Source organism: Pezoporus flaviventris, unplaced genomic scaffold (genome assembly GCF_033815535.1).
Source record: "Pezoporus flaviventris isolate CSIRO_AGI_PZ_B2104156 unplaced genomic scaffold, CSIRO_AGI_Pfla_v1 ptg000168l, whole genome shotgun sequence".
Taxonomy (NCBI): Eukaryota; Metazoa; Chordata; class Aves; order Psittaciformes; family Psittacidae; genus Pezoporus; species Pezoporus flaviventris.
Window position 1 is genome coordinate 405,444 of NW_026892716.1, and position 25,732 is coordinate 431,175.

Here is a 25,732-nt window from a genome sequence, read left to right on the forward strand (position 1 = left end):
TCCAGGAGGTTCCCACTTCTCCGGCCTGTCCCGGTCCCTCTGGATCCCAGCCCGTCCCTCAGCGCGTCACCGCGCTGCCTGCTCCGCGTCACGGAGCCTGCATTTGCATCATTTGGTGCTAGGATGGAAAATAAAGCGTTTATTCACAGTCTTCTGTATTCAGACTCTTCTGCTGCTGCACTGATGGATGTTCCCCATGTTGGTTGCAGGCAAAGTGTGTTCAAATCATTTCATACATGGGGGATAAAAGACATCCCGAACATCAGAGATCATAGAATCATGGAATGGTTTGGGATGAAGGGACCTTAAAGCTCACCCAGTCCCAACCCCTGCCACGGGCAGGGACCCCTTCCATAGAGCAGCTTGCTCCAAGCCCCTGTGTCCAACCTGGCCTTGAACACTGCCAGGGATGGGGCAGCCACAGCTTCTCTGGGCACCCTGTGCCAGCGCCTCAGCACCCTCCCAGGGAAGAGCTTCTGCCTAAGAGCTCAGCTCAGTCTCCCCTCGGGCAGGTTAAAGTCATTCCCCTTGGCCTGGCCCTACAGGCCCTTGTCCCAAGCCCCTCTCCAGGTTCCCTGCAGCCCCTTTAGGCACTGGAGCTGCTCTCAGGTCTCCCATTAAAGAGCTTCTCTTCTCCAGGCTGGAGTGTGCCCCTGTAAGCCCTGCCTGTGCTCAGGGGCTGGTGTCCAGGTGGGGATGGAGCAAAGCATCTTGGAATGCAAATGCCGGGAGCAGGAATGTTGCACCCGGGCAGGACGTGTTAATGCTGTTAATGGTTAATGCACTGAGCATTTAAAACTGCACAAGGCACCGGGCTGATGTTCCCACTGGGATTCGGTAGCGGGACAGTTGTGACCCCAGCAGCTGGGGCTGAGGTTCCTCCTTCCTCCTCGGGCTGCTCCTTGGTGAGTTTTTTCCATCAAACCCCATCTGGGGTGATGCCTCCTCCTTTGGGAAGAGTGAGAGGGAATAGAGGAGCTTGTGAATGAGATGTTTCCATATCCTGGGAAGCTCAGGTGAAGGTGGTGTTGATCTGCTCTAGTGGAAGGTGTCCCTGCCCATGGCAGAGGCTGGAGCTTTAAGGTCTCTTCAACCCAAACCAGGCTGGGATCCTATGGAAAGGCAGGAATCTCCCAGGGGGGAGAGTTGCTCCAGGTCAATCAGAAAGTCTGGGCATGGGAAGGAATTCCAGCCCTGCACTCTCCTTTCCCCCTCGGTGTTTATGTCTCGGTGATCCCTGTGGATGGGGGAGAGGAACAAAGAGCACTTTGTGGTGTCTGCAATGAGGTGCACGTGTTTATACAGGTGGGAATATGGGGAGTTACGTGTCCAGTGTAGGATCATGGGATAATGAAGTTGGAAAGAACTTTAAGATCATCAAGTGCAAGTGTTACAGAGGGCTCTGTGGTGGTCACAACCTTCAGAGGTGGGGGTTCAATGGGAGCCACGTTCCAGACACTTCTCAGTGCTGGCCCTGGTGCAGTTTCATTCCTACCCTGAAGGTTCGTACAAGGAGCTCTCAGAGGTGACCTGGGCACTGACCTGAACAGAGACACTGCTGTGCCATGGAGGCATGGAATGCATTGGGGTGAAGGAACCTTAAAGCTCCTCCAGCCCCAACCCCTGCCCTGGGCAGGGACCCCTTCCATAGAGCAGCTTGCTCCAAGCCCCTGTGTCCAACCTGGCCTTGAGCACTGCCAGGGATGGGGCAGCCACAGCTTCTCTGGGCACCCTGGGCCAGCGCCTCAGCACCCTCCCAGGGAAGAGCTTCTGCCTAAGAGCTCAGCTCAGTCTCCCCTCTTTGACTCCTTTGACTTTGAGAAGCCTTTTTATGGCAGTAGAGATGGGGAGATGGAGATGGGGAGGACCTGGCCCGGACTGGTGCACATGGAGGCACAGAGAAGATGTTTTCCTTACAGACAGTTTGTAGGGTTGATAGCATCAAATGAGTGGATTTCTTTGTGCGGTAAAACACAGTGAATCAATCCTTTGGCCTTCAGGAATGGCTTAGGATGGAAGGTGAATGGAAATTGAAGACTATGTTGTTCACCTTTGTATGTGTACTGGGCTGAGAGCAGGCTCTCCAGGCCTCAGCTGTCCCTTCTCTTGCACAGAGCTGGCCCTGAGCCCGGCAGCACCATGTACGAGCTCAACGAGAGCAGCTTTGACCCAATCACCTTCGTGCTGACGGGCATCCCGGGCATGGAGGAGTCCCATGTCTGGATCTCCGTCCCCTTCTGCCTCATGTACATCACCGCTGTGTTCAGCAACGCGGTCCTGCTCTTCGTCATCGCCACGGACAGGAGCCTGCATGAGCCCATGTACCTGTTCCTGGCCATGCTGGCTGTTGCCGACCTCATGCTCTCCACCACCACCGTGCCCAAAATGCTGGCGATCTTCTGGTTCAGCGCGCGGGAGATCTCCTTCGACGCCTGCGTCACGCAGATGTTCTTCACCCACTTCAGCTTCATCGTGGAGTCCTCGGTGCTGCTGGCCATGGCCTTCGACCGCTACGTGGCCGTCTGCCACCCGCTGCGCTACGCGGCCACCCTCACGCCCTCTGTCATCGGGAAGATGGCTGCGACCGCCGTGATCCGTGCCTTCTGCATCATGTTCCCCCCCATCTTCCTCCTCAAGCGCCTGCCCTACTGTGGGCACAACGTCATGCCCCACACGTACTGCGAGCACATGGGCATCGCACGCCTCGCCTGCGCCGACATCAGGGCCAACGTGTGGTACGGGCTGACCACGGCCCTGCTCTCCTCGGGGCTGGATGTGGTGCTCATTGCCGTGTCCTACGTGCTCATCCTCCGGGCCGTGTTCCGCCTCCCGTCCCCCGAGGCACGGGTCAAGACCCTGAGCACCTGCGGCTCCCACCTCTGCGTCATCCTCATGTTCTATGTGCCCGCCTTCTTCTCCTTCCTCACACACCGCTTCGGCCCCCACATCCCCAGCCACGTCCACATCCTCCTGGCCAACCTCTACGTCGTGGTCCCGCCGATGCTCAACCCCATCGTGTACGGGGTGAGGACGCGGCAGATCCGGGAGCGCGTCGCTCGCCTCTTCTGCCCCACGGGGAGGTGCCCCTGTCCTGGCTGGGGGAGAAGGTGCTGAGCGCTGCTGGAGGAACAGAAGATGCTCAAGAGAAGCCGAGGGTGGTGGGATCTTGGAAACGTGGGCTTGGGTCGCCAGCCCCTTCACTGCTCCTGGTTTCCCCTGGAGATGCTTCTGCTGAATGGTCCCTCCAGCAGAGACCGGGCAGAGTTCAGCCGAGGAGCACCAGGCTCCTGCTGAGCTACCACCACTGCTGCTGTGGGGTGTGCTGTCCTGCAGCTTCGTGCCTGCTCCTTCGCCTGTTACCTCAGTGCCTGGATGGTGAACACCTCATCGGAGCCTGGCACATGAACCAGAGCTGGAGGTGCCGTGGCACCATCCTCCTGTCTGCATGGGTACAGCTTCCACTGCTGAGGGACCTCCTGCTGCAGGTGTGTACATGCTGAAGAGCCCCGGCAGGTCAGGAAAGGGTTTCTTGTCCTGTGGAACGTATTCCCCAAACCACAATGTCCAGAGCTCAACTCAAGCCTCTCAAGGTGAGCAAAGGGACAAGTTCTCCTGCACCCCACACACCCCACAGGGTACTGCAGGAGCGCTGTGCTCAGTGTTGAGCTCAGGGTGAAGCCTGTTCTTCCTCAGGATCCGTTTCTGCCCATGTCTGGTGTGTGGTGTGGGATCATCCTCTGCTTTGTCGCTCCAACACCAAACAGCTTCCCTGAACTCAGTTTCTTGTTCTCTGCTTGACGGATACACCGGGTGCACCAATAACCTCCTCCCTGAGGTCAGTGACAACCTGCCTCAGACATGGAGAGGGAGCACTGAGGTATGGCGGGAGGAGCAGCAGGGACAGGTCTGGGCATCGCCATAGGGTCTGAGTTTAACATCATCATCAACGTGACCAGCAAGGAGCGGCTTTTCCTCACCTCTCCCTCCCCAGCAGCGCTGTCCATGCAGACCAAAGCCTCTGCTTTGGTGGAGCTCACAAGTGACCAGGGCAGCAGGGCTCAAACCTCGGTGCACTGAGCACTGCCAGAGTGTCCCACGCACCTTGCTCCATGCTCATGAGGACCTGTGGGAGCAGAGGCAGCTCTGGAGACCTCAGGGGACGTTGTCAGAGTTCCACGTCTCTGGTGGAAGGGGGGTAAGCTCTGCACTGCTTCATGGGGGGTTTAGTGCTTGATCAGGGCACGGAGGACGGCACACTGACAGCAGCAGCCACAGACCTGTCAGAAGGCTTCTGGTTCCTGCAGCCTGGGCTGGACCAGAGCTCCTCAAGACCATGGAAGAGCTGCAGCACCCTCCCACCTGCCCACCTCCCATCGCCGAGCACAGAGGTTGTTCTGTCCTGTGCTCCGCATGGCACTGACTTGGGCAGCATGTGCTCGATGGGACCTGTTGGTCTTCTCGTCCTGACAGCACAGTGCTGATGGACATTCTGCTCCATAAGGTGGTGGGATACTGCAATGGGTTGAAGGGGGAAGCTGTGGCTGCCTCATCCCTGGCAGTGCTCAAGGCCAGGTTGGACACAGGGGTTGGAGCAAGCTGCTCTATGGAAGGGGTCTCTGCCCGTGGCAGGGGCTGGAGCTGGAGGAGCTTTAAGGTCCCTTCAACTCAAACCAGTCTGATTCTATGATGTGATGAGCTGGTGGCTCTGGGCCCGGCTGCCCTTTCTGGGGCTGGTTCTAACCCACGATGTGTTTTAGCCTCAGACGGCTGGGGAGGAGCAGGTTAACGCCAGTCACGGTGCTGGAGGGGTCGGACCTGCTCATGGATGGAGCGGTGCCCACTCCTGGCCTCTGGGCTGGGCTTGGAGCGGAGTCTGGAGGGAGGAGACACAAAGACAAAGTCTTGATGTGCTGGAGGAAGAGCTCGAGCCATGAGGGCTGCAGAGAGCTCCGAGGCACCGTCACTGCGGGTGGGAGCTGCAGGAGAGAAGCCCTGATGCTCAGGATCGCTGTGATGCCCTGGAGGAGGCGTCTGAGGGAAGGGAGATGAAGGCAGGGATTCTGATTAGAAATGAGCCGTGTTTTGAAGAGTGCCAGTAATGAAGAGCTCTGGAAGCTCCAGAGAGCTGCAGCAGCTTTTCCAGCAGTGACTGCACGCGCAGGCATGTTTAAACCCATGTGGGGAGTGGAAGTTCTCGGGTACGAAGCTGTTTCGTCAGTGGGACCGTTGGCTTCAGTGGTGGTGCAGCACCACAAAGAACTCCACGTGCCTATCTGGCCTCCAGCTCTGTGTGTGCACGTGGTGCAGGTGATGACCGGGGCTGTTCTGAGGTGCCCCTGATGATTCTCACTGGAAGGGCTCTTCTTAAGGCAAGGCAGGTGCTGCTGGCACTCTGGGGCCAGACCCATCATCTCCTCTTAGTGCTGGGTGCTGAGGCTCATTGGCAGCTGTAGTACATGTCCTTCCTAGTCCCCATCACCCTGCCCCGGTGTGTTCCCCTTCCCACCACTTATGGTGATGCCACTGGAGGAGACCAGGCCCTGCTTCCTCTGCTCAGGATCCTGACCCCACACCCCAGGGTCACTGTGGCCGAGGCCACAAACCATCGGGTCCAGCAGAGCCCTCGTTGCCTCCTGGCTCCTTCGTCCCCTCTTGGCTCCATGGCAGGGGGTTGGAGCCTGAACCGCTCTGGGATTCCATGATTCCATGACCCCAGCTCAGCAGAACCAGGATAGAAACAAACAGGAACAAGTCTCTGACTTGTGCTTACATTTAAAATGGGTCTGCAGAGAAATTCGAGGCGGCTCCATTTGGCATCAGCTCCAAGTGAAACAGTGGAGAAGTGAATATGAGACTTGATCAATAAAGAGTGGAAAGGGCAGGGATGGGATCAATGGCAATCAGGATCTGTTTGTGGTGCTCAGCTGCTGCAGAATCATCTCATTTCATCTCCTGCTGAGCTCCACACGTGGGTGATGAAGTTTCCTAGGGCCAGAGCACAACCCTGAGCGTTTTCTTACCTTCAAATGTTATTAAACCTACCTCACTGTAGCAAAGCCATCAATAAATGATGAGTAAATCAGATGCTGATGGAGTCTGGGAACTGCAAACTCTTCTCTCAGTGATTGCTCCCCTCTGAGAACTACTTCTCCATACATTCCTGTGGGATTCAGCAGGGATTGGTGTGTGGGGGCTGATGGTTCTCTGGCTGTTACCAGTGCTGCAGAAACCAGGGTAAAATCGCTGCTGCTGAGGTTTGTAGATGGTGCAAAGGTAGAGAATTGGACAGAGGTGGAGGCCAAGTCCTGCTCCTCAGAGGGGCTGTGCCAGGGACGAGGGCTCCGGTGGAGGTGGCTCCGCAGATGCTCAGAGAACCGAGGGAAGGAGCATTTGGAGGGAGCGCTTTGGATGATGCTCCACCAGGGTCCCAGCTGTGCCACAGGGAGCCCATGGGGAGACAGGAGCGCTCTGATCCCACTGTGCTCAGCTGGGGTTGGTTCTTGGTCCTCTTTTGATGTAATGAAGGCAAAGCAAGTGTCAGGTGCTCTGTGGTGCTCTGCAGCGGTGGTCACAGTGTCGTCTGTGCTGCTAAAGGCCATGGAAAGAAGCCTTTGGGCCTGGGAAGTGCTGGAGGGTGAGACAAGATCCATGAACCTTGTCCAGCCTGGAGAAGAGAAGGCTCCTGAAGGGGAGACCTGAGAGCAGCTCCAGTGCCTGAAGGGGCTGCAGGAAAGCTGGAGAGGGGCTTGGACAAGGGATGTAGGGACAGGCCAAGGGGAATGGGTTGACTCCTCCGTAGTGCTGGTAACCATGAGGAGCCTGCCCAAGCCTCCACTGAGGTCAGAGCGCTCCTCGCTGCGGCTCCACTGACGCCCGCTTCCCTCCCACTGCCTCTGAGGTCTCATTCACTTCTCACACGCGCCGGGGAGAGCCAAGTCCTCAGCAAGGGTCTTTGCTGGCCAGAGCTGCCCAGAGCCGAGCCGAGGGGGATGGAAAGGTCCCTCAAGAGCGGGAAGTGGAATTCAAAGCGCGCACGCTCTGGCTCCATCTCCTGTGGTTATTTAGGTAACGTTTAACCACATCAGAGACATAAATACCCCCGATCCGTCGGCTACTGCCCATTATGCACGGCCTTGCGGATGTTAACGGCTGAGCTGGTGATTCATTGACCGTGGCACAGTGACCTGGGCAGTTTGGTCCCGGACCTGGCCACTGCCACATCCCCCTTGGAGCAGAGCAGCTCCCTGGGTTTAGAACTGCCTCCTCGGCTGCAGAGAGCCATGGAAAGGTTTGGGTTGGGAAGGACCTTAAAGCCCATCCAGCTCCAACCCCTGCCACGGGCAGGGACCCCTTCCATAGAGCAGCTTGCTCCAAGCCCCTGTGTCCAACCTGGCCTTGAACACTGCCAGGGATGGGGCAGCCACAGCTTCTCTGGGCACCCTGTGCCAGCGCCTCAGCACCCTCCCAGGGAAGAGCTTCTGCCTTTTCTCCAGCCTGAACTTCCCGTTTCAGTTTGAACCCGTTACCCCTTGTCCTGTCACTGCAGTCCCCGATGAAGAGTCCCTCCCCAGCGTCCTTGCAGCCCCCTTCACACACTGGAAGCTGCTCTGAGGTCTCCACGCAGCTTCTCCTCTCCAGGCTCAACAGCCCCAGTGTTCTCAGCCTGGCTCCACACAGGAGCTGCTCCAGCCCCCGAGCGTTCCCGTGGCCTCCCCTGGCCCCACTCCCGCAGCTCCAGTGTGATGTCACAGGGGGCTCCGCGGCGCTGCCCTGGGCAGGGGCCGCAGTGGGGCGGGAGCACGGGGGCAGCGCCCGAGCGCTGAGCACGATCCTGCGGGGTGAACTCCCCCCGGCCCCGCGCCTCCGCTGCCGCCCGTGGCCGGCGCCTTCCAGCACAGCAGAGCTCGGCCCCGCTCCCGAGCCAGCCCCTTGTCACCATGGAGCCCTCGGGCATCATCAGTGTGATCGTGAAGACCCTCAAGCAGAAGGAGCAGTTTGAGGTGGCTCAGGACAGCACCATCCGGGAGCTCAAGGAGGAAGTGTCCAAGTGGTTCCAAACACCCCCCGAGCTGCTGGTCCTGGTGTTTGCTGGGAAGGTCCTCCAGGATCAGGACACGTTGAGCCAGCATGGAGTTCGTAATGGGGTCAGCATCCATGTGGTCATCAGGTCCCAGAAGAGAGCAGCAGACAGCCTGGCAGAGCAAGGGAGAGCGACCAGGCTGCTGCGACCTCCCAGCCGCAACCGTTCCAGCCCCGGAAGCATGGATGACCGGCAGGACCCAGGCTCGATCCATCACAACTTGTCTGAGGTGCTGGCCTCCAGCCGGGAGGTCGTGGCACAGACCATGGAGGATCTCTTGTCCAGGATCCTCACTTCAGGCTTGGAGCTGAACACCATCAGGAACAACGCGTTTCTGATGGGGTTCCTCCTTGGGGTGACAGGCATCTATCTCCTGGGCCTGGACTCCACGGGAGTGCTGGACCTGCTGAGCAGCATTGAGGAGCAGGATGTGTCCATGCCCGGCCTCCTCACCAAGGTGCTGCAGAGCCCCATGGTCAGTGCCGACCTCGTCAGGGACCTCATCGTGTCCAACCCGCAGCTGCAGCAGCTGGCGGAGGAGAACCCCGAGATTGGCCACATCCTCAGCAACCCGCACACCATCAGGGAGACGCTGGAGGCCTTCAGCAGCCCCGCCGTCATGCAGGAGATGATAAGGAACCATGACCTGGCCATGAACAACCTCGAGAGCATCCCTGGCGGGTACAGCGCCCTGGAGCAGCTCTACCGGGAGATCGAGGAGCCCATCCTGGAGGCCGTGGAGGAGCACATGGTCCACAACCCCTTTGCTTCCCGGGAGAGCCGCCCATCGCCGAGCGGAGGGCGGCTGCCGGCGCACACCGAGAACCGGAGCCCGTTGCCCAACCCCTGGGCTCTGGAGCCCGGCAGCTCCGGTGGCACCGAGCAAGAGCTTCCCGGCCGTAGGGTTGACCGCGGTGACTCCGGCACGGTGCAGAGCATGGTCCGGCAGCTGGCGGGCAGCCCGGAGCTGATGCACAACCTGGGCTGCGCGCTGGCGGAGCCCGGCAGCCCCGCGCAGGCGGTGCTGAGCCCGCACGCACCCAGCGATGGAAGCTCCCTGCCCCTGGACCAACAGCAGCTGCCCCCGGAGCTGGAGCAGGCGGAGATCTCGTCCGTGCTGCGGAACCCCCGGGCGCTGCAGGCGCTGCTGCAGATCCAGCTCGGCCTCCAGGCCCTCTCCGTGGAGGCTCCGGGCTTCCTGCTCAGCCCGGGGGACGCGCAGCTGGAGCTGGGGCTGGAGAGCATGGAGGAGTCACCACCGTGCACCGAGACCGAGGACAACGCCAGCGCGGAGCTGGGTGAGGAGGGAGCAGAGGACGAGGTGGAGATGGACGAGGAGGAGCTGCAGGGATTGTTTGAGCAGCAGATGGAGCAGCTCAGCGCCATGGGCTTCCAGGACCAGGGCGCAAACCTGCGGGCGCTGCTGGACACGGGTGGAGAGCTCCACGCAGCAGCTGAGATACTGGCCAAGGCCCGGCCAGCAAACAAGACACCATGAGCAGCTCATCTTGGTGAACCCATGATGGCTCCTTCTCTGCGGGTGGCTGCGTTCCACCTCAGCACACACTAAAGGCAGCAGGGTGCATGTGAAGTTGTGCGCTGTAGCGTTCTTCTGTCCATGAGACCTCATCTCCCCATAGCTCCAGGGGTTTCTTGCATGTGACATGGTTTAGTGGGGACTGGGGTGAGGTTAGACTTGATCATCTGAAGGTCTTTTCCAGCCCAGTTGATTCTATGATTCAGTAGGATCACAGAGCGGTTTGGCTTGGAAGGGACCTTACAGCTCCTCCATTCCCAACCCCTGCCACGGGCACGGACCCCTTCCATAGAGCAGCTTGCTCCAAGCCCCTGTGTCCAGCCTGGCCTTGAGCACTGCCAGGGATGGGGCAGCCACAGCTTCTCTGGGCACCCTGTGCCAGCGCCTCAGCACCCTCCCAGGGAAGAGCTTCTGCCTCAGATCCCATCCAAACCTACCCAGGGTAGCTGCTTTCCTGCGATATCTGGCCAAGAGCTTAAACATCTCTTGGGCATCCCTTTGCACAGCAATGGGTGGCATCGGGGCCATGCTTTGCCCAGAGCAGAGCTGCAGATCTGGCCCGAGGCTGCAGAGCATCACCTCGGAGCAGCCCCGTGCAGTCAGTTATGGGGCTGGTCACATTAACTGACAGAAAACACCCTTTTCATTTGAGTTACTAACTGAAAACAGCCCCAAAAATGTTTAATGCCTTAATACCCTAGTATTCTGAGGTGGAAGCTGACAGTGTCCTGCAGGACTTTGCTTTATTTCTCATCACTGACAGGTAACGCATTGGGGCTGTGGTTTAGTGAACAAATTGTGAGTAAATCTTGCCCATTTCCCTGTTTGTAGCTCTTGGGGACCAGGGAGCTGATGTTTGAGTCAGAGCCGGCTCCAGCCGCAGGTCCATCTATAATTTACTGTTATCTCCACAGCAAAGTGCAGTTAATTCATCAAGACTTTATCATTTGTTTAATGGGGGCAGCTTAATGGTGTGGTGGAAACCACTGCTGCATCCTCCAAGGTTCCACACGGTCACCTACAGGGGACCCAGGGGCTTTGCAGCCCCCTGACCCTGCAGTGGATGAAGGCAGAAGCACAAAGTGTTATTTACTCTCACTGTGGGCAGCAGAGGTGGGGTCTGTGAGTGTGTGCAGTACAGGCTGGGATGTGCCCGTATGGAGCAGAGCAGGGGAAGGGACCCAGCTCCATCGGAGTGAGCGGTGAGCAGCTGAGCAAAGAAACCCAATGGGGTGCTGGGGAACATCCCCAGGGGCATCACCACAGGGATGAGGGTGCCCTTGTCCCACTGTGCTGGGCGCTGGTCAGGGCACCCCTGGAACATGGGCTCAGGTTGCTTTTCTGGGGGGGAAGGTTTTGGGGGTCACTTTCTGCCAACATCGGTTCCTCCCCATAGAGGCACCATGTCTCCTGCTGCTGTGGAATGAGCCAAAGCTGCCTCCTCCATGAGAGAACACTGCTGCAGAGACAACTGTGGGTGCTTTAGTTTTGCTTCCCAGTTATGGGAATACCAGAATGTTCTTCCATCACCTCCTCCTGTGTCTCATCCAGGAATACTCGGAGGTTTCTTCTTCCATTATGCTCAAGTTCCTTCACCTCTCCAAAAGGCCCTTTTGTGTTTGTTCTTGAGTTTTGGAGTAAGCGAATGTGACTTCAGCCTTGATGGGATGAAGGAACTGTTGTTTCTTAGTTCTAGTACCGTTCTTCACATTGTCACCTCTAGGCACTGCTTGTGATGTGGACACTTCCAGCCAGCTCTTCCTTGCTGCTGGGGTTGGGATGAGGAAGACCAGTGGTGGAGAGGAGCCTTCCCCTCTGCTCAGCACTGGTGAGGCCACATCTGGAATTCAGCGTCCAGTTCTGGGCTTCCCAGTACAGGAGAGACATGGACAGACTGGACTGAGTCCAGCAAAGGGCCACCAAGGTGATGAAGGGGCTGGAGCAGCTCTGCTCTGGAGCCAGGCTGAGAGAACTGGGCTGGTTCAGCCTAGAGAAGGCTCCAGGGAGACCTTATCCCCATGTCCCAGTATTTAAAGGGGAGGGATATCAGCCATACATGAAAACAGGCAGCAAGAGGACAGAGCCAGGCTCTTCCCAGTATGATGGGCACAAACTGGAATACAGGAGTTTCCCTCAGGAAGCCCTAAGCAGTTTGATACTGGTGCTTACTGACATAAACACTCCCATTCCCAGCATGTGAATGGCATTCCTGGTTTCCCATCCACTGTGTCAGGATGCTCCGAATGTCACCTTCCCGTGTGGTGCTTTTAGTCCTTCTGCCTTGTTCTCCCTGCCTAATTCATGAGCCATCTCCCAGCCCCAACACCAGGATGCTGGAGCTACACAAGACATGACAAATAGGTGGGATAATATCTCAGTCTGGAATGTGCACATGGAATGCAGTGATGAAAGGCCAGGTCTTCTCTGGAAGATCAGATCTACCACCCCAAGTTACACAAGACCCAACGAAATTGCTGCTCCCTTAAAAGCTCAGTAAAGGCAATGGTGAATCACTGCAGGAACGAGGAGGATCCTTCAAACCACTGTTTGCTGCATTTTGACAATGGATAATTGAGAACTTTGCTTTGGAAAAGTCTGTTTTCCAATGAGCTTTGCTTTCCCTCTGCCCTTTTCCTTGCTTCTGAATGTGTGAAACGCGTCCCAGGCACAATTTCAGCCCAGGCAGGTTAAATTCCCTCTTTATTCCACCCGTCACAACACCCTTCCCATCCAGAGGGGAAGGGAGGTGGCTTCGTCACAATTTGATCCCAATAAATCCATGTTCGCTGCCGCTCTTTCCCTGGTACCCGCCCCGTGCTCTCTCAGTATTCCTCAGGAAATCAATGATCTCTCACTCCCTTTCACTTCCCTTGCTGAAGTCACCCCCGGGGGCTCCTTCTGCTCATTCCCAACAATCCCCGGGCTGCTCCTGCCCCTCTCCAAGCGCTCCGACGGGAGCGTCCTGCCCTGCCCCGCAGTGCACAGCCGGGTATTCCTCATTTCAACTCCCAGCTCCCGGACTCCTCACTCCGCTGCTGACGGTTCAGGGGGAGTAACTCCCGACACCGCTGTTCCTCCCATCCAGTGCGCCCCAGTGCAGCTCAGCAGCAGCACCACTCTTACATAAACCTGTGCCCGAACGCAACCACTTCTGCCTCTCCCCCCGCTGCTTCCCGCGGTGCCGCTGCCGGTCTGTGAATCCCTGCTGGGCGCTCGGGCTCTCGCCGGCTCCGTTCTCCCGCAGGGGAGGTGATTTACACACGACGGGCTCAGCGCCAGCGGCTTCCTCACTGCATCGGGGGTGCAAAACGGCTCCTGCACTGCACCCGTAGTGAGCTGCGGAGCTCCCTGAGCAGCTCCGCCCGGGCCTCCTGGGACCGCGCTGCCCTCGCCAGGTCCGCGCTGCTGGTCGAGAGTCCTTCATCCCAAACCGGTCCAGGATTCCATGATTCTCTCTACACCACCCTCTCTTTACATTGCTGCCTCAAGTAAACAGCATTTTAAGGGTCTGCCTGGGCGATGCTGTGGCCTGGGCAGTGCCTGGGGGCGAGAACGGTCCCTCCACAGGGAGCCATCATTTCTTTGCCCATGTCCATCGATCCGAGGCTCCAGTGCTTCCTGAGCCAGGAGCAGTCTGGTGTGGAACAGCCTTTAATGGGTTTGATCCCCGCTCCTGTGGATATGTCCCTGCTCAGCTGAGCCCCTGCAGACTCGTGCTGCTGCTGGCCCCAACAGAACATTCCGAAGCTTAATCCTGATAAAACCTCCTGTAATTGGGCTTCAATTTGCCACCTGCTGCTTGCTGGATGCCTCCTCCTACTCTCGCATGAAGCACCAGTGAGTGATTACACCGGAGCATCCTCCTCCATCCACCCACCCACACAAGGTGTTACAGAGCCCTCCCCAAGCCTTCCCCATCCCTCCTCCAGGCTGAAGGTCCTGGTTCAAGCAGCATCTCCTTGCACAGAAACTGTCATCTGCCTTTGCTTGGTTTTGTTGCCTCTTCCCAAAACCCTTCTGGGTCCCTGTGAGGACAAAGGGGAAGGTGGGAGCATCAGCTCACTGAGTTTTAGATCAGGAGCTGTGCAGCTCAAAGGGGAGAGTAACAGGGAGAGGCACAAAACACACTGGAATCACGGAATGGTTTGGGATGAAGAGACCTTAAAGCTCCTCCAGTTCCAACCCCCCTGCTATTGGCAGGGACCCCTTCCACTAGAGCAGCTTGCTCCAAGCCCCTGTGTCCAACCTGGCCTTGAACACTGCCAGGGATGGGGATATAAACGGCATTAGTGGGGATGAGACAGACGCCTCTTGCTGCTCCTGTGGGTGTCCAAGAAGTTTCCCTTTGTCTCCATGCTTGACTAGTGTGAGAATTGTGCCTGAAGGAGCTCTGCGCTGACACCACCTTGTCTCGGTGCCTGGCGAAGAGCCGCTTTTCCAGCAGATGTGTCAGTGAGGACCACTCCAGTTGGCCCTGCTGGGGGAGGTATCAGGCTATGAAATACTGGGCTGGGGGCCCAGCAGCCGCTCACCAATACCAAAACCACCTGAAACCAGGAGAAAAAGGGTCTGACCCAGAGCAGCACTTGTGTACACAACCGGCGATGGAGGAGGGCAGCACCGGGGTTCACAAGGTGATCCTGCACGAGTGGGTCCATAGCCGTGCATTCGGGCGGGCAGTCACCGGTAGGACAGGGACGGGAGTTGTGACACTCTGAGGGGAACGGACTGGAGGAGGGGGTCAAAGTCACGGACCTCCCAGTTCAGACCCCAGCGACATTCCCTGGGGAGATTCCCTGTTCCATAGCTGCAAGGAAGAAACAGAACCATCAAAATGAGGCTGGAACTGGATGGGCTTTAAGGTCCCTTCCAGCCCAAAGCATTCCATGATTCCATGATTCTGTGACCATAGCGACACAAATCTGCTGCAGAAGAGTCAGAATACACACTTCGGCAGTCCATTTCCGGCATTCCCATGTGCACCTGGGTTTATTTCCCCATCTTATGTGCCCAGAGGCCAATTTCCACCTTGTTTTGTGGCTCCCAAACAAATTCTGCGCTTTACTCTAGGGCTAAGACAAGAACCTCCATGGGATGTACCCAAAAGCCATGGGAAGAGGCATTTGAGACACTTCATTGTCAAGAAGGAGCTTCAATTTCCAAGGAGGATCACCCTTGGCTCTGGTTTCATTCATGTATCTCTTACAGCTGACTCCCTTCTTGTTTTACTCCTTCCTTGCTTTCTGTTCCCAGGTTTTCCTCTCGGCTCACTGGAACTTGCCTCTTCATTCAGGGCTATTAAAGCACTTTATCAAGCAGAGGCAGTTTCTCTTCCAGCAAGCAGAGCACAGGAGTGTGTCACCCACTACAGTAAATGAGTGGATCTTCCCTGCAGGGCAGCAGCAGAACAAATCTCCTATTGCAGTCTCTATCTGCTGCCTCTCCATCACCACCCAGGGCTCAGCATCCCTGTGAATGGCAAGGAGAGCTCCTTCTCCCCTGAGCTCTGGGCAGACCCGTGTTCCTTGTCCTCTATGAGCACTGCTGCTCACATCCACTGCCCTGAACCCTGCCCCCGGTGTGCAGGGGCTCAGGAAGCTCTTTATTCCCCCTCACAAAGGGATCCAGAAGTTGTGTTATAGAATCTCCAGTCTGGGATTTTAGAACCAAAGTCTGAAGTCTTTCAGGGGACAAAGACTGTGGTGATGGAACAGCGCAGGGGAAAGTCTGAAGCAACAAAGTCTGTCCAAGGGGAAACACATCCGTTCTTTTCCGTGTCCATCAGGAACCCCCCTTACACTCACTTTTAAATTGCATTTTCACCAGTTTTGTGAGGAAAGGAGGAGAGCCTCAGATGTTCCCTCAGGGACCTGGGGTTCTCTCTGCTCTTCCTGTAGCTGATTCACTCCTGAAGGACTCAGCGCTGGGGTGCAGCTCCAGTGTGAGATGTTAAACATGGGTGCATCCATGGAGTGTCTCTGTGTGCTGGTGGTGGGCTCCTGTCTGCACAGGGCACCCCAGACCCCAGGGCTTTCCCCCTCCTTGGTGCTGAATCCCATTCAAGGTGTCCTCAGCATCCTCCTGGCTGTGGCCCAGGTCCTGCCAGGGACCCATAGCCCAGCACCATGGCACTACCTGATTCTTGTGCTAAGTCCATTTTCAGTTACGCTACCAATTAGCTCTTGGCTTTAGACATGGAGTGTTTGCTTTTAGCCCTAATGAGGTTCTGATCACAACAACACACTCATTGCTCTGCACAGGGGCAGTGGGAGCCACGTGGGACGTGAGCAGCATCTCTGATGAGGCCTGTGGTCTCCAGTGGCACTGAGCAGTGATGTGTTGGTGAGAGCATTGAGGTCCCTGCTGATGCAGGCCCTGGGGTGCTCAGCACACCCTGGAGTGGTTCCCCAGCATCTGCTCACCCAAATGAGACCCCAGGGAAGAAGCATCCAAAGCAATTCAATCCCACACCCTTGAGAGGGAAAATCATTGTGTGGAACCACGGTGGATGTACCCACCCATCCCCTTATGTACGAGGATACGGTGCAGGGGTTTGGAACTGGAGGAGCTTTAAGGTCCCCTCAACCCAACCCATCCCATGATTCCCTGATTCTGTCTCCTCCACCCTCTCTTTCTTTCTGTTGCTGCCTCAAATAAACAGCATTTAAAGGGCTGTTTTAGGGGGTCTCAGTGATTCCGGCAGGGCTGAGGCACCAACCACAAACCAGCAGGTTAGAAAGAAGGCATTGAGACAAAGACAGGATGCCCTGGGGGTTCCGGAACCCTCCAGACAGGAGGTGACGGGCTGGTGGCCAGCAGTTATCTCCCAGGAACAAGCCGTCGCTGTTCTGAAGGCGCCGCAATGCACTCAGTGCCCAGCGCTCCCCAAAACAACCCGGCACCAGGAATTCCTGAGCGAGGCCAAGGCCGGGACACGCGGAGCATCAAGGACGGCTGCTGCAGCCCCGGAGCCACGCAGAGCAAAGGGCTTGCCCTGGGAAAAGGGTGAGCAGAATGTGGCTCTGCTGGAAGAGGCAATGGAGGGGAGATGGGAGGGAGGGGGAAAGGCTCGGAGATGGGGGGGGGATCTGCTCCCTGTCACTTCTGATGAGAGAGGGAGTTAATGACAAATTAAAGCGGCACACGTCAGGTTCAGAGTGAGCGTATGGGGGTCATTCATCACTAAAGCAGGCTCGCACCATCGTAGAACCACAGACGGCTCGGGGTTGGAAGGGACCTGCAAAGCTCAGCCAGCGCAGGGTCCTGGATGCAAAGCTCAGCCAGCACAGGGTCCTGGATGTGCCCCTCCTTGGGGCAACGCTGCAAATCAAAACCCCATGGTAGAGCAGGAGCAGAGGAAAAGAGGTTGTTGTGAGTGGCCAAGGCGATAAGAGCCCTCCCTGGGAGGAAACCCTGGATTGTTTCCCAAGCACGAGGCTGCTGCTGGTGCAAGGGGCCAGACGAGCCCGTCGGCCCCAAAACAACCGCTTCCAAGGTAACGAGTGCTGGGAGAAGTTAAACCTCATTTAGCACCAGGGCAAGGTGGTTCCAAGTGCCAGCACCTGTGTCAGGAGCTGCCCCATTAAAGCTGCCCCAGGAAGCCTCTGGGCTGGCTGGTTCTGAGGTGCTGCAGAGGGCCTGGAGGTGCCCTGGGTTCTGAGGTTGGTGGTGGGGTTATGGGGGTTTAGATGTGTGGGTGTCGGGTTCTGATGTGGGGTGGCTGCTTCCTCGTCCTCTGCTGCCTGTGGCTGCATCCTCAGCTCTGTAATTGCTGCCTCCTGGGCTGGTTTATGCTGTTTTAGTGCTGTAAATGCTTTGACTTCCTCCTGTGTTTTGCAAAGTGCTTCTTAAAAGGTAATTTGGTTTAGACCTTTGTGCCCTGTTGGGAAGGGAAGGGAGGGAGAAGGGGGCAGCTGCCTCGGGTTGGGGGTTATTTTGGGGGTTTTGGGGCAGTTTGTGGGGTTTTGGTTGGTTTTTTTGGTGGGGTTCGATCTGGGGGTTTGCTCTGGGTTGTTTCTGTAGGTGAATGCCTTGAAGTCCCATCGGCCTCTCAGGGGTAGAGGAGGCTGAGCCATGGCTGTGTGAACTGGTTCTTACTGCTCAAGTCTGGCCCCCTTTGGGGACCTCGGGTGTGGGTCTCTGAAGGTCCCGATGAACCAAAGGTGATGCTGTCTGGTTTAACACCCCCTCAACGCAAGGCGCAGCTCCTGGCCCGCACGAGGCGCTGGTGTGACGGTGCCATCACCCTCCTCCTCTGAGCCTCTCGCTGAGCACATCCCATAGCTGGCAGTGTCTGGCTGCAGGTTTGGGAGCTGGAAGCTCTGCGGGGTGGCTCAGTGCAGAGGACCCGGTTTGAAGGGGTCTCACAGCATCACGTCCCCGTCAGGGATGCTTGAGGTTAACACTTGAACAGCCCCAGCACTTGAAGGGCCGTCTGTGGTGCTGCACAGAGGGCAGTGTGTGGCTGACCCTAGGCCTGCACTTGGTGCTGTGGGTTGCTGATGTTCTGGTGTGTCCTCAGGAGTCTCTGCCCCCACAGCACCTCGTGTACCGCTGCCTGTGGCAAACCCCTCCTGTGCTGTCCCTGTCTCACTCCTGCAGCTCCATCAGCTCCCTGATTCCATGAGGGTGGGGATGCGGCCGGTGATGCTCCTGCTGTTGGCTGCTTGCACCGTGGTACCTGCCAGGGACTCGCTGCTGAACGTCTGCATGGATGCCAAGCACCACAAGACCAAGCCTGGCCCTGAGGGGATGCTCTATGAGCAGGTAAGACCCTGCTGATGTGCTGGGTGGAGTTGTTGGAGCCCCTGTATCCCCCTCCCCAGACGATATGGACTGGGTTTGTGCTTGGAAATCACTTGCCTGAGGAAGAAACCCTGTGGGGGATTTGAGGACTGGTTTTTGGTGCTCTCCTCTAACCAATGGCTGTGGTAGGAGCAGTCTGTCACCTCAGTGTACCCCCCCTTTAACCACAAGCTTCCCCTTCTCCGAGCTGTGGTACCCCAGATCAGAGCATGGTGAAGGATGGCAAGGAAAGATGCTGCTGTCTGCTCCTTCTGCCAGCTTTAGGGACTCTTCCTGCCAATTGAAGAGCTCTGGCCCCAGCTCCTTGGAGCATCCCCTGGCTCCCTGACCATCCTGTCCCCTGCTCTCTGCAGTGTGCTCTCTGGAAGGACAACGCCTGCTGCACGGCCAACACCAGCCTGGAGGCCCACCGGGACCAGTCCTACCTGTACGGCTTCAACTGGAACCACTGCGGGGTGATGCCCCCCCGCTGCAAGCGCCACTTCATCCAGGACACGTGCTTGTACGAGTGCTCCCCCAACCTGGGGCCGTGGATTGACCAGGTGGGATCCCCGGTGGTGGGCAGCGTAGCCTGGTGTGTGTGGGGATGTGCTTCCTGGGGATGCTGTGAACCTTCCTGGTGGGTGGGAAGATCTGAAGGACTTCGCTGGCCTCTGCTTGGCCGGCCCTAAGTGATGGGAGAGCTGCTGCTTGTCAAGGCTGGGGCTGAAGCTCTGCGGGGGTCAGCTCTGGGGCTCAATGGATGGGCCTGGGGGTGTCCGGGATGGGGCGGATCCTGCCCATTACCTCTGAAGGGTCAAAGCACCAGCGTGGTCCCATCCCTCGCAGGCCGACAGCAGCTGGCGTCGGGAGCGGATCCTGCACGTGCCCCTGTGCCGGGAGGACTGCGAGCAGTGGTGGGAGGACTGCAAGGACTTCGTCACGTGCAAGGAGAACTGGCACAAGGGCTGGAACTGGGCCACAGGTTGGTGGGGAGAGCGGAGCGAGAGCACCCCTGCGTCCCCGCTGCCTGCGCAGGGCTGGAGCCAGGACCAGTCACTGCCCCATGGGGGACCCCTATGACCCACACAGCGTGAGCTCAGAGCCAGACCCCCCCCGTGTGCTCTGCTCATCCCCTGAGCATGAGCAGCAGCTCAGGGAGGGGATCCTGCCCCTCTGGTGCACGAAGGGGAGACCTGAGAGCAGCTCCAGTGCCTAAAGGGGCTGCAGGGAACCTGGAGAGGGGCTTGGGACAAGGGATGTAGGGACAGGCCAAGGGGAATGGCTTGAACCTGCCCGAGGGGAGACTGAGCTGAGCTCTTAGGCAGAAGCTCTTCCCTGGGAGGGTGCTGAGGCGCTGGCCCAGGGTGCCCAGAGAAGCTGTGGCTGCCCCATCCCTGGCAGTGTTCAAGGGCAGGTTGGACACAGGGGCTTGGAGCAAGCTGCTCTATGGAAGGGGTCCCTGCCCGTGGCAGGGGTTGGGAATGGAGGAGCTTTAAGGTCCCTTCAACCCAAACCAGGCTGTGGTGCTATAAGTAGCTCTTACCTGTCTATGGGGTTGCCAGCCAGAAGGCTGAGGAATCAGCCCGGGTGCAGCGATGGGCTGGTGGCCTCATCCCCGCAGGTGGAAGGATAAAGGCGAAGGGTCCTTGCTCACGCTGTTGTTTCCTGATGTGGTGCTGTCTGTCCCCAGGCACGAACCGCTGCCCCTGGGGCTCCATGTGCAGACCCTTCAGCCAGGTCTTCCCCCGGCCAAAAGATCTGTGCGAGAAGATCTGGTCCAACTCCTACAGATACAGCACGGAGCAGCGGGGCAGCGGGCGCTGCATCCAGATGTGGTTCGACCCTGCCCAGGGCAACCCCAACGTGGTTGTGGCCAAGTACTATGCATGGAAAAAGAGATCTGCTGGGATGGAGACCGCGGCTCCCGAGAGCAGCGGAGCTGAGGATGCTCTGCCGTGGCCCGTCCTGGTCCTGCTGCCCCTAGCCATCGTGGTGCTCCTTGATGGAGCTGGGGGCTGTGGATCCCATGGGTGGGGGTCCCCATGACTCCTTCTAGAGGGACATGGCAGCTGTTGCTGCCGCCCTGCAAGAGGAGCTGGCACAGGGAGCTTGGTTCCGTCCAGACTGGGTGCACAGCCCAGTGCTTCCATGAATTGTGCTCTTGGACCTTTGTCTGCCTCTGGACCTTTGTCTGCCTCTGGACCTTTGTCTGCCTCTGGACCTTTGTCTGCCTCTGGACCTTTGTCTGCCTCTGGACCTTTGTCTGCCTCTGGACCTTTGTCTGCCTCTGGACCTTTGTCTGCCTCTGGACCTTTGTCTGCCTCTGGACCTTTGTCTCTGGACTTTCGTCTGCCTCTGCTTCCAGCTGGTGATGGAGGTAGTGTTCCTCACTGTCTGAGGCAGGGCAAGGCTGTCTTTGCTCTGATGGAGGAGCTGCTTTGATGTCTTCTGCTGAGCTCTGGGGTCTGGTCCTTCAGCCTGCTCTGGCTCCCTCAGCGGTGGGGATGACAATAAACCATTGCTCTGAACCAGCCTTGCTGTGCCCAAGTTGTGCCCTACAGAGGGGGTGGAAGTGCTCTGGAGGTGGAACAAGGCTGCTGGAGACCTGGGAGGTGGTGGGTCTGGGATCTGTAATGTAGGAGTCTGAGGGGGTAGGAATGATGGGTGCAGCTTCTGGGGTAGATGGAGATCTGGGCACTGACAGCTCCTTCACTGCTGTGCTCCATGTGCTGGAGCTGTGTGGAGCTGTCTGAAGGCTGGTTCAGCCTGGAGAAGGGAAAGCTCCTTAAGGGGAGACCTCAGAGCAGCTCCAGTGCCTGAAGGGGCTGCAGGAAAGCTGGAGAGGGGCTTGGGACAAGGGCCTGTAGGGCCAGGCCAAGGGGAATGGCTTTAACCTGCCCGAGGGGAGACTGAGCTGAGCTCTTAGGCAGAAGCTCTTCCCTGGGAGGGTGCTGAGGCGCTGGCACAGGGTGCCCAGAGAAGCTGTGGCTGCCCCATCCCTGGCAGTGTTCAAGGCCAGGTTGGACACAGGGGCTTGGAGCAGGTCCTTTCCACCCAAACCACTCTGATTCCATGATCGTGCTTCATCGCTCCCTCGCCTGGCTCGTGGCAACTCGATGGGAAGTTCACTCATGCAGGTACAGTCTGTATTTCTTCTTTCTTTGGTATAGCTGTAACCCCACTAAGATGAGGAACTTCCCGTCTGCCTGCGGTTCCCTGATGGGACAGGTACAGACCAGAGACAAGGACCAGCATCCTTCTGGATGTCTGGAGGATTTCAGAGCATCGCTGCTACAAGGTCCTCGCATACAGCAAGGAGAAATTCCTGGTCTCCACTGTGCTCGGTTGTTCAGCCCACACTGAAGTGATGTTTTGGGTAATGCTTGGGGACTTCACGGTGCTTTACTGGAAAACTGGTCACTTGGGTAAGACCAAGGGGGGGAAATCATCGCTCCTGTGCTTTCACAGTACTGTGCCTTCACGGGCCTTTTCCTTCAGCCACACTGCCTTTTCCCACCAACACTTGTGGCTTTGAACAGCCGTAACTCATTATGTGAGACACTTTTAACCATTCTGGAGAGCAGATGCCCTAAGGAAAGCCTCTGGAGTGAGGAACAGCATTTCCCAGCACAGCAAATCCCTGCACAGCAAATCCCCGTGCCTCAGGGCTCAGTTGAAAACAAGATGTTAAACCTCGCCTCCTCCAGGTCTATTGCTGCTGCTGCTCAGCTCTCCAGCCCCGTTTCATCTCACGGTAGGAGCAATCTGGGAAATAAGACTTGAATCCCTTCCCTCCCTAGCAGTCCTTGATGGAAATGAATCTGAAACGAGCAGCTCTTTCCTAATCTTTATGCTTGATGTCAACATGAGTCTGTTGGCATATCCTTGAAGGATATCCAAAGCATATCCTTGATGCCAGCATCCAGCAAGTGCAAAGGGAACTGCTGGGCACAAGTCCCCAAGGAAGACTCTGGTGCCTGTGGGAAGTGATGGGTAGGGCTGTTTCAGGCTGCAGAGCGAGCAGGGGTGCTGCTTGTTGCAGCTATAAAATAGCTTTGCGAGCGTGGAGCTGTGAATGTCAGACAGATTTAGCTCGTGGTTGTCTTTTATTAGATGAACCCACAGCCAGAAAGCCTTTTAAAACCTTCCAAGCTGCAATTCCAGTTGGGAAGGCAGCAATGCTCACAACTAAATATAGCTTGAGAGAACGGCTCCAAGATCTCTGGCATGGATCCCATGTTTCTGTCGAACGCAGCTTTCATCATCCTATGGGATCAGGCGTTGGTGTTTTGATGGTGTTCTGCTGCTTGCCTTGACTCCCGGCTCTGAGATGAGGTTTCCTTGTTTTCACATGGTTGTTCAGGCAGAACCCTCTTTCTTCACTATGACCGTGGTGGAATGCTTGGCCCAGAGAAGCTGTGGCTGCCCCATCCTTGGCAGTGCTCAAGGCCAGGTTGGACACAGGGGCTTGAAGCAAGCTGCTCTATGGGAGGGGTCCCTGCCCGCGGCAGGGGTTGGGGCTGCATGGTTCCCCACCAGTTCAGCACTGCTGAGGCCATGTCTGGCACTGGCTACACTCATACACTCAATCTCCCAGTTCAGTAACTTCTTCATTACTGGTATCCATTTGCCACCATCTCCTGCACATGCAGCAATTCACCAACAGAACATCAGCAAAGTTTCATCCCATTTCTACCAACCATCCTTGTTCTTCTCACAACCAGCAGCAAAGCCCTTCTTAACCCCAGGCTGTTGGGGTCACCCACGGGTGGTGATGGAGTTGCACAGCTCTGAGCGGCAGCGAGGATTCAGGTTGTATTTTTAAGGGCAAACTCATCACTTGGGTAACTCTAAGCCCTGGAATTCCATCTGGAAGGTGGCCATGAGTGTGATCAGAGGTGGCTTCTTGCACTGCACAGGGTGGATGTTCTTAATGAGAAGACATGAGAGAACTGAGTGATATAACTGCAGAAATAATTGAACCAGACCTAATTTCCTCCTCCAGTGCTGTCTAATGGGGAATGATGTGTCTGCTTTCCTTGGTGGGAAGAGGGAGAAATGCTTCAATAATTAAACATATTGCAGCAGAGCCCTGAATATCTCCATGAATACCGTGCTAGGAAGATCAGGAATGTGCTTCAGTTCAGCGGGGACGCAGGAGCAGAAGGGGTTATCAGTAAGAACAGTTACTCCCAGTGGGTACAAAGGGGAGTTAAAGATTAGCCAGCAGGCAGGGGCACAGGCTGGCACGAGATGGGTGCTCTCAAGAGCCAGCTCTGTGGCTCTGCAGATGAACTGACAAGGGAGGTCCTCGCGTGGGGGCTCTGCTGCAGGAATCGCCCCAGACACAGGCTGAGCTGGAGACCCCCCATGAGGATGGCTTTGCCATCGGTCTGCCTGGGGCTTCGGGCACAAAGGGAAAGGCGTAGCTGAATGGGGCTTGGAGCAAGCTGCTCTAGCGGAAGGTGTCACTGCCCATGGCAGGGGGTTGGGATGGAGAAGCTTTAAGCTCCCTTCAGCACAAACCAGCCTGGGATTCTCTACCTGCACCATGAGCTTGGTGTTTCCAGGGCTCAAACCTGCTGCTGTGCTCGGGATGGGCCGTCAGCCCATGCACAAGGAGCTGGGGATCTTCCTTCCTTAATGCACGACTAACCCATGCACTTACCATGTGTTTCTGCTTCCAGGTAACCAACCAAACAGGGCTTGGAGCAGGGAAGAATTAATTCTACTGCTGGCACTGCAGTGTCGCATTCCCCATTACTACATACCCATCGCACCACGGGTGCTCTCACCAGGTCCTGCCTCCAGACACCTTCCTGGCAGGGACGCCTTCCATAGAGCAGCTTGCTCCAAGCCCCTGTGTCCAACCTGGCCTTGAGCGCTGCCAGGGTCCCCTTGCTGGGACTCACATCAATGCAGCATAGGGGCATCAGGCAGGTGTCTGGAGAACACCTGAAGAACTGGATGAGCTTTAAGGTACCTTCCTCCCAAACCATTCCATGATTCAATGAGAAGAGTCAGGCTTGGGCACCTTAAATGAAGCACTGTATCTCTTTTCAGTTGCTGAACTCAAACCAGAGAGGCTGACTCCAGGCAGGTGTTTTCTCTTTCCACCAGACGTTTTCTTTTCCCTTCTTCCTTCATTTTTTTTTTCCTTTCTCAGGCCAATTGTGACCAAAACCAACATTGCAGGATCAGATTGTCAAGCTCATCTCAAAATCAGGATATTGGCAATGAGTCCTTGTCACTGCTCCTGGCACGGGCATCCTCAGGGCTGCCCAGCCCCAGCACAGACGCTGTAGCACATAAACCTCACATCAGAGTGGCTCTGAGTGCTCATGGTTTTAGTTAAGGTCCTCAGCCCCCTGTAACCCCTATGGCATCCCTGTGGCACGAGCAGACCTGCTTTCTAAAGCCTGGAAATCAGCTTTGTACTGCTCAAGTCCCAGGGACAGTGGGTTTTGGCATTGCCCAGCAGCTGTCAGGGCTTCCTCTCCTGTTCCACGCTGGTGGCCACGTCTGAAGAGCAGACACGGGTGTCAAGCTCCTCATCTGTTGGGTTTTCAGCCTAGAAGTCTCAAACGAAAGCTCAGGCACCCCTGGAACGCAGCGGCTCTATTGGGGGGTGCAGGTCTCTGTGCACGCATCCTCGCTCTGACTGGGGCTTAACCGGGGCTCATCTGCAAAACGCCTTCAGTGGCCACTCAGGTGAGGACCTTCTCATGGGGACTCCACTCCTGGGCTCTGTCCCTGCTGCAGAAGGAGGAGGAAATCGGGAAGAGGAAGGCAAAAAGGACGAACAGCCCTCCCGTGCAGGTCCTGACACGGGGTGAGAGCCTGCGGGGTGCGTCTGGCATGAGGCAGCCTGGGAGGCCCCATGGGTTTGCTTCCTCACTTGTGGTGTCCGAAGGGGAGGTCTGGCCCCTCCTGCGCACCGTGGGCTGAGGCCGCAGGGTCTGGCTTGGTGGGACATGGAGCATCCCGCGTCCTGCATCCCGCATCCCGCGTCCCGGGTCCCGCGTCCCCCAGCAGAGGGAAGCCGCGAGCCGCGCTATGGGGCCCAGCCCCGGCTGGGGCAGATCCCGGGGAAGGGGAATGGGATTCTGCGGGATCCTGGCTCCACACCTCCAGGAGCTGCTGCCGAGGCTCCTGTCTGCAGGGGGGGAACCCAGCTCCAGCCGCGCTGATCCCGCTGCGGTCCCGAGCTCAGCGAATCATGGATCATGGAATCATGGAGGGGTTTGGGTTGAAGGGACCTTAAAGCTCCTCCAGTTCCAGCCCCCAGCCACAGGCAGGGACCCCTTCCATAGAGCAGCTTGCTCCAA

General features: G+C 57.2%; 4 protein-coding genes and 1 long non-coding RNA gene across 8 annotated transcripts in view; 4 read left to right on the forward strand and 1 right to left on the reverse strand.

The window, feature by feature from the left end:
• The window catches only part of NUP98 (nucleoporin 98 and 96 precursor), a 304,506-nt gene that overhangs the window by 13,087 nt on the left and 265,687 nt on the right, over positions 1–25,732 (forward strand). The window lies entirely within an intron of this gene.
• Positions 741–6,256, reverse strand: LOC133283394 (uncharacterized). The gene is made up of 2 exons (XR_009747791.1): positions 5,600–6,256; positions 741–895 (listed from the first exon to the last, which is right to left on the reverse strand). It is a non-coding gene; the product is annotated as an uncharacterized LOC133283394 (long non-coding RNA).
• LOC133283386 (folate receptor gamma-like) lies at positions 792–20,514 on the forward strand. 4 transcript variants are annotated; one of them, XM_061480096.1, is made up of 6 exons: positions 792–905; positions 15,878–15,959; positions 18,219–18,383; positions 18,776–18,964; positions 19,251–19,386; positions 20,095–20,514. In XM_061480096.1, exons 3-6 carry the CDS (start codon positions 18,240–18,242, stop codon positions 20,448–20,450), a joined length of 825 nt encoding a protein of 274 aa, XP_061336080.1. In that variant the 5' UTR covers positions 792–905; positions 15,878–15,959; positions 18,219–18,239; the 3' UTR covers positions 20,451–20,514. The 4 variants fall into 4 exon arrangements, with proteins under 4 accessions (XP_061336080.1, XP_061336079.1, XP_061336081.1 ...); XM_061480095.1 differs by lacking the exon at positions 15,878–15,959 and having other exon boundaries at positions 797–905; XM_061480097.1 differs by lacking the exons at positions 792–905; positions 15,878–15,959 and adding an exon at positions 17,120–17,278.
• LOC133283385 (olfactory receptor 52B2-like) lies at positions 830–3,239 on the forward strand. The gene is made up of 2 exons (XM_061480094.1): positions 830–905; positions 2,115–3,239. Exon 2 carries the CDS (start codon positions 2,140–2,142, stop codon positions 3,112–3,114), a length of 975 nt encoding a protein of 324 aa, XP_061336078.1. The 5' UTR covers positions 830–905; positions 2,115–2,139; the 3' UTR covers positions 3,115–3,239.
• LOC133283360 (ubiquilin-1-like) lies at positions 7,924–9,671 on the forward strand. Its single transcript, XM_061480056.1, has one exon. It carries the CDS (start codon positions 7,938–7,940, stop codon positions 9,576–9,578), a length of 1,641 nt encoding a protein of 546 aa, XP_061336040.1. The 5' UTR covers positions 7,924–7,937; the 3' UTR covers positions 9,579–9,671.

Bases quoted from the DNA above. Each gene is read 5' to 3' on its own strand.
- LOC133283360 (XM_061480056.1), top strand. From the start codon at position 7,938: ATGGAGCCCTCGGGCATCATCAGTGTGATCGTGAAGACCCTCAAGCAG.
- LOC133283386 (XM_061480095.1), top strand. From the start codon at position 819: ATGTTCCCACTGGGATTCGGTAGCGGGACAGTTGTGACCCCAGCAGCT. The intron at 906-18,218 runs GTGAGTTTTTTC...TCACTCCTGCAG, and splicing joins CCTCCTCGGGCTGCTCCTTG to CTCCATCAGCTCCCTGATTC. The intron at 18,965-19,250 runs GTGGGATCCCCG...CATCCCTCGCAG, and splicing joins TGGGGCCGTGGATTGACCAG to GCCGACAGCAGCTGGCGTCG.
- LOC133283385 (XM_061480094.1), top strand. From the start codon at position 2,140: ATGTACGAGCTCAACGAGAGCAGCTTTGACCCAATCACCTTCGTGCTG.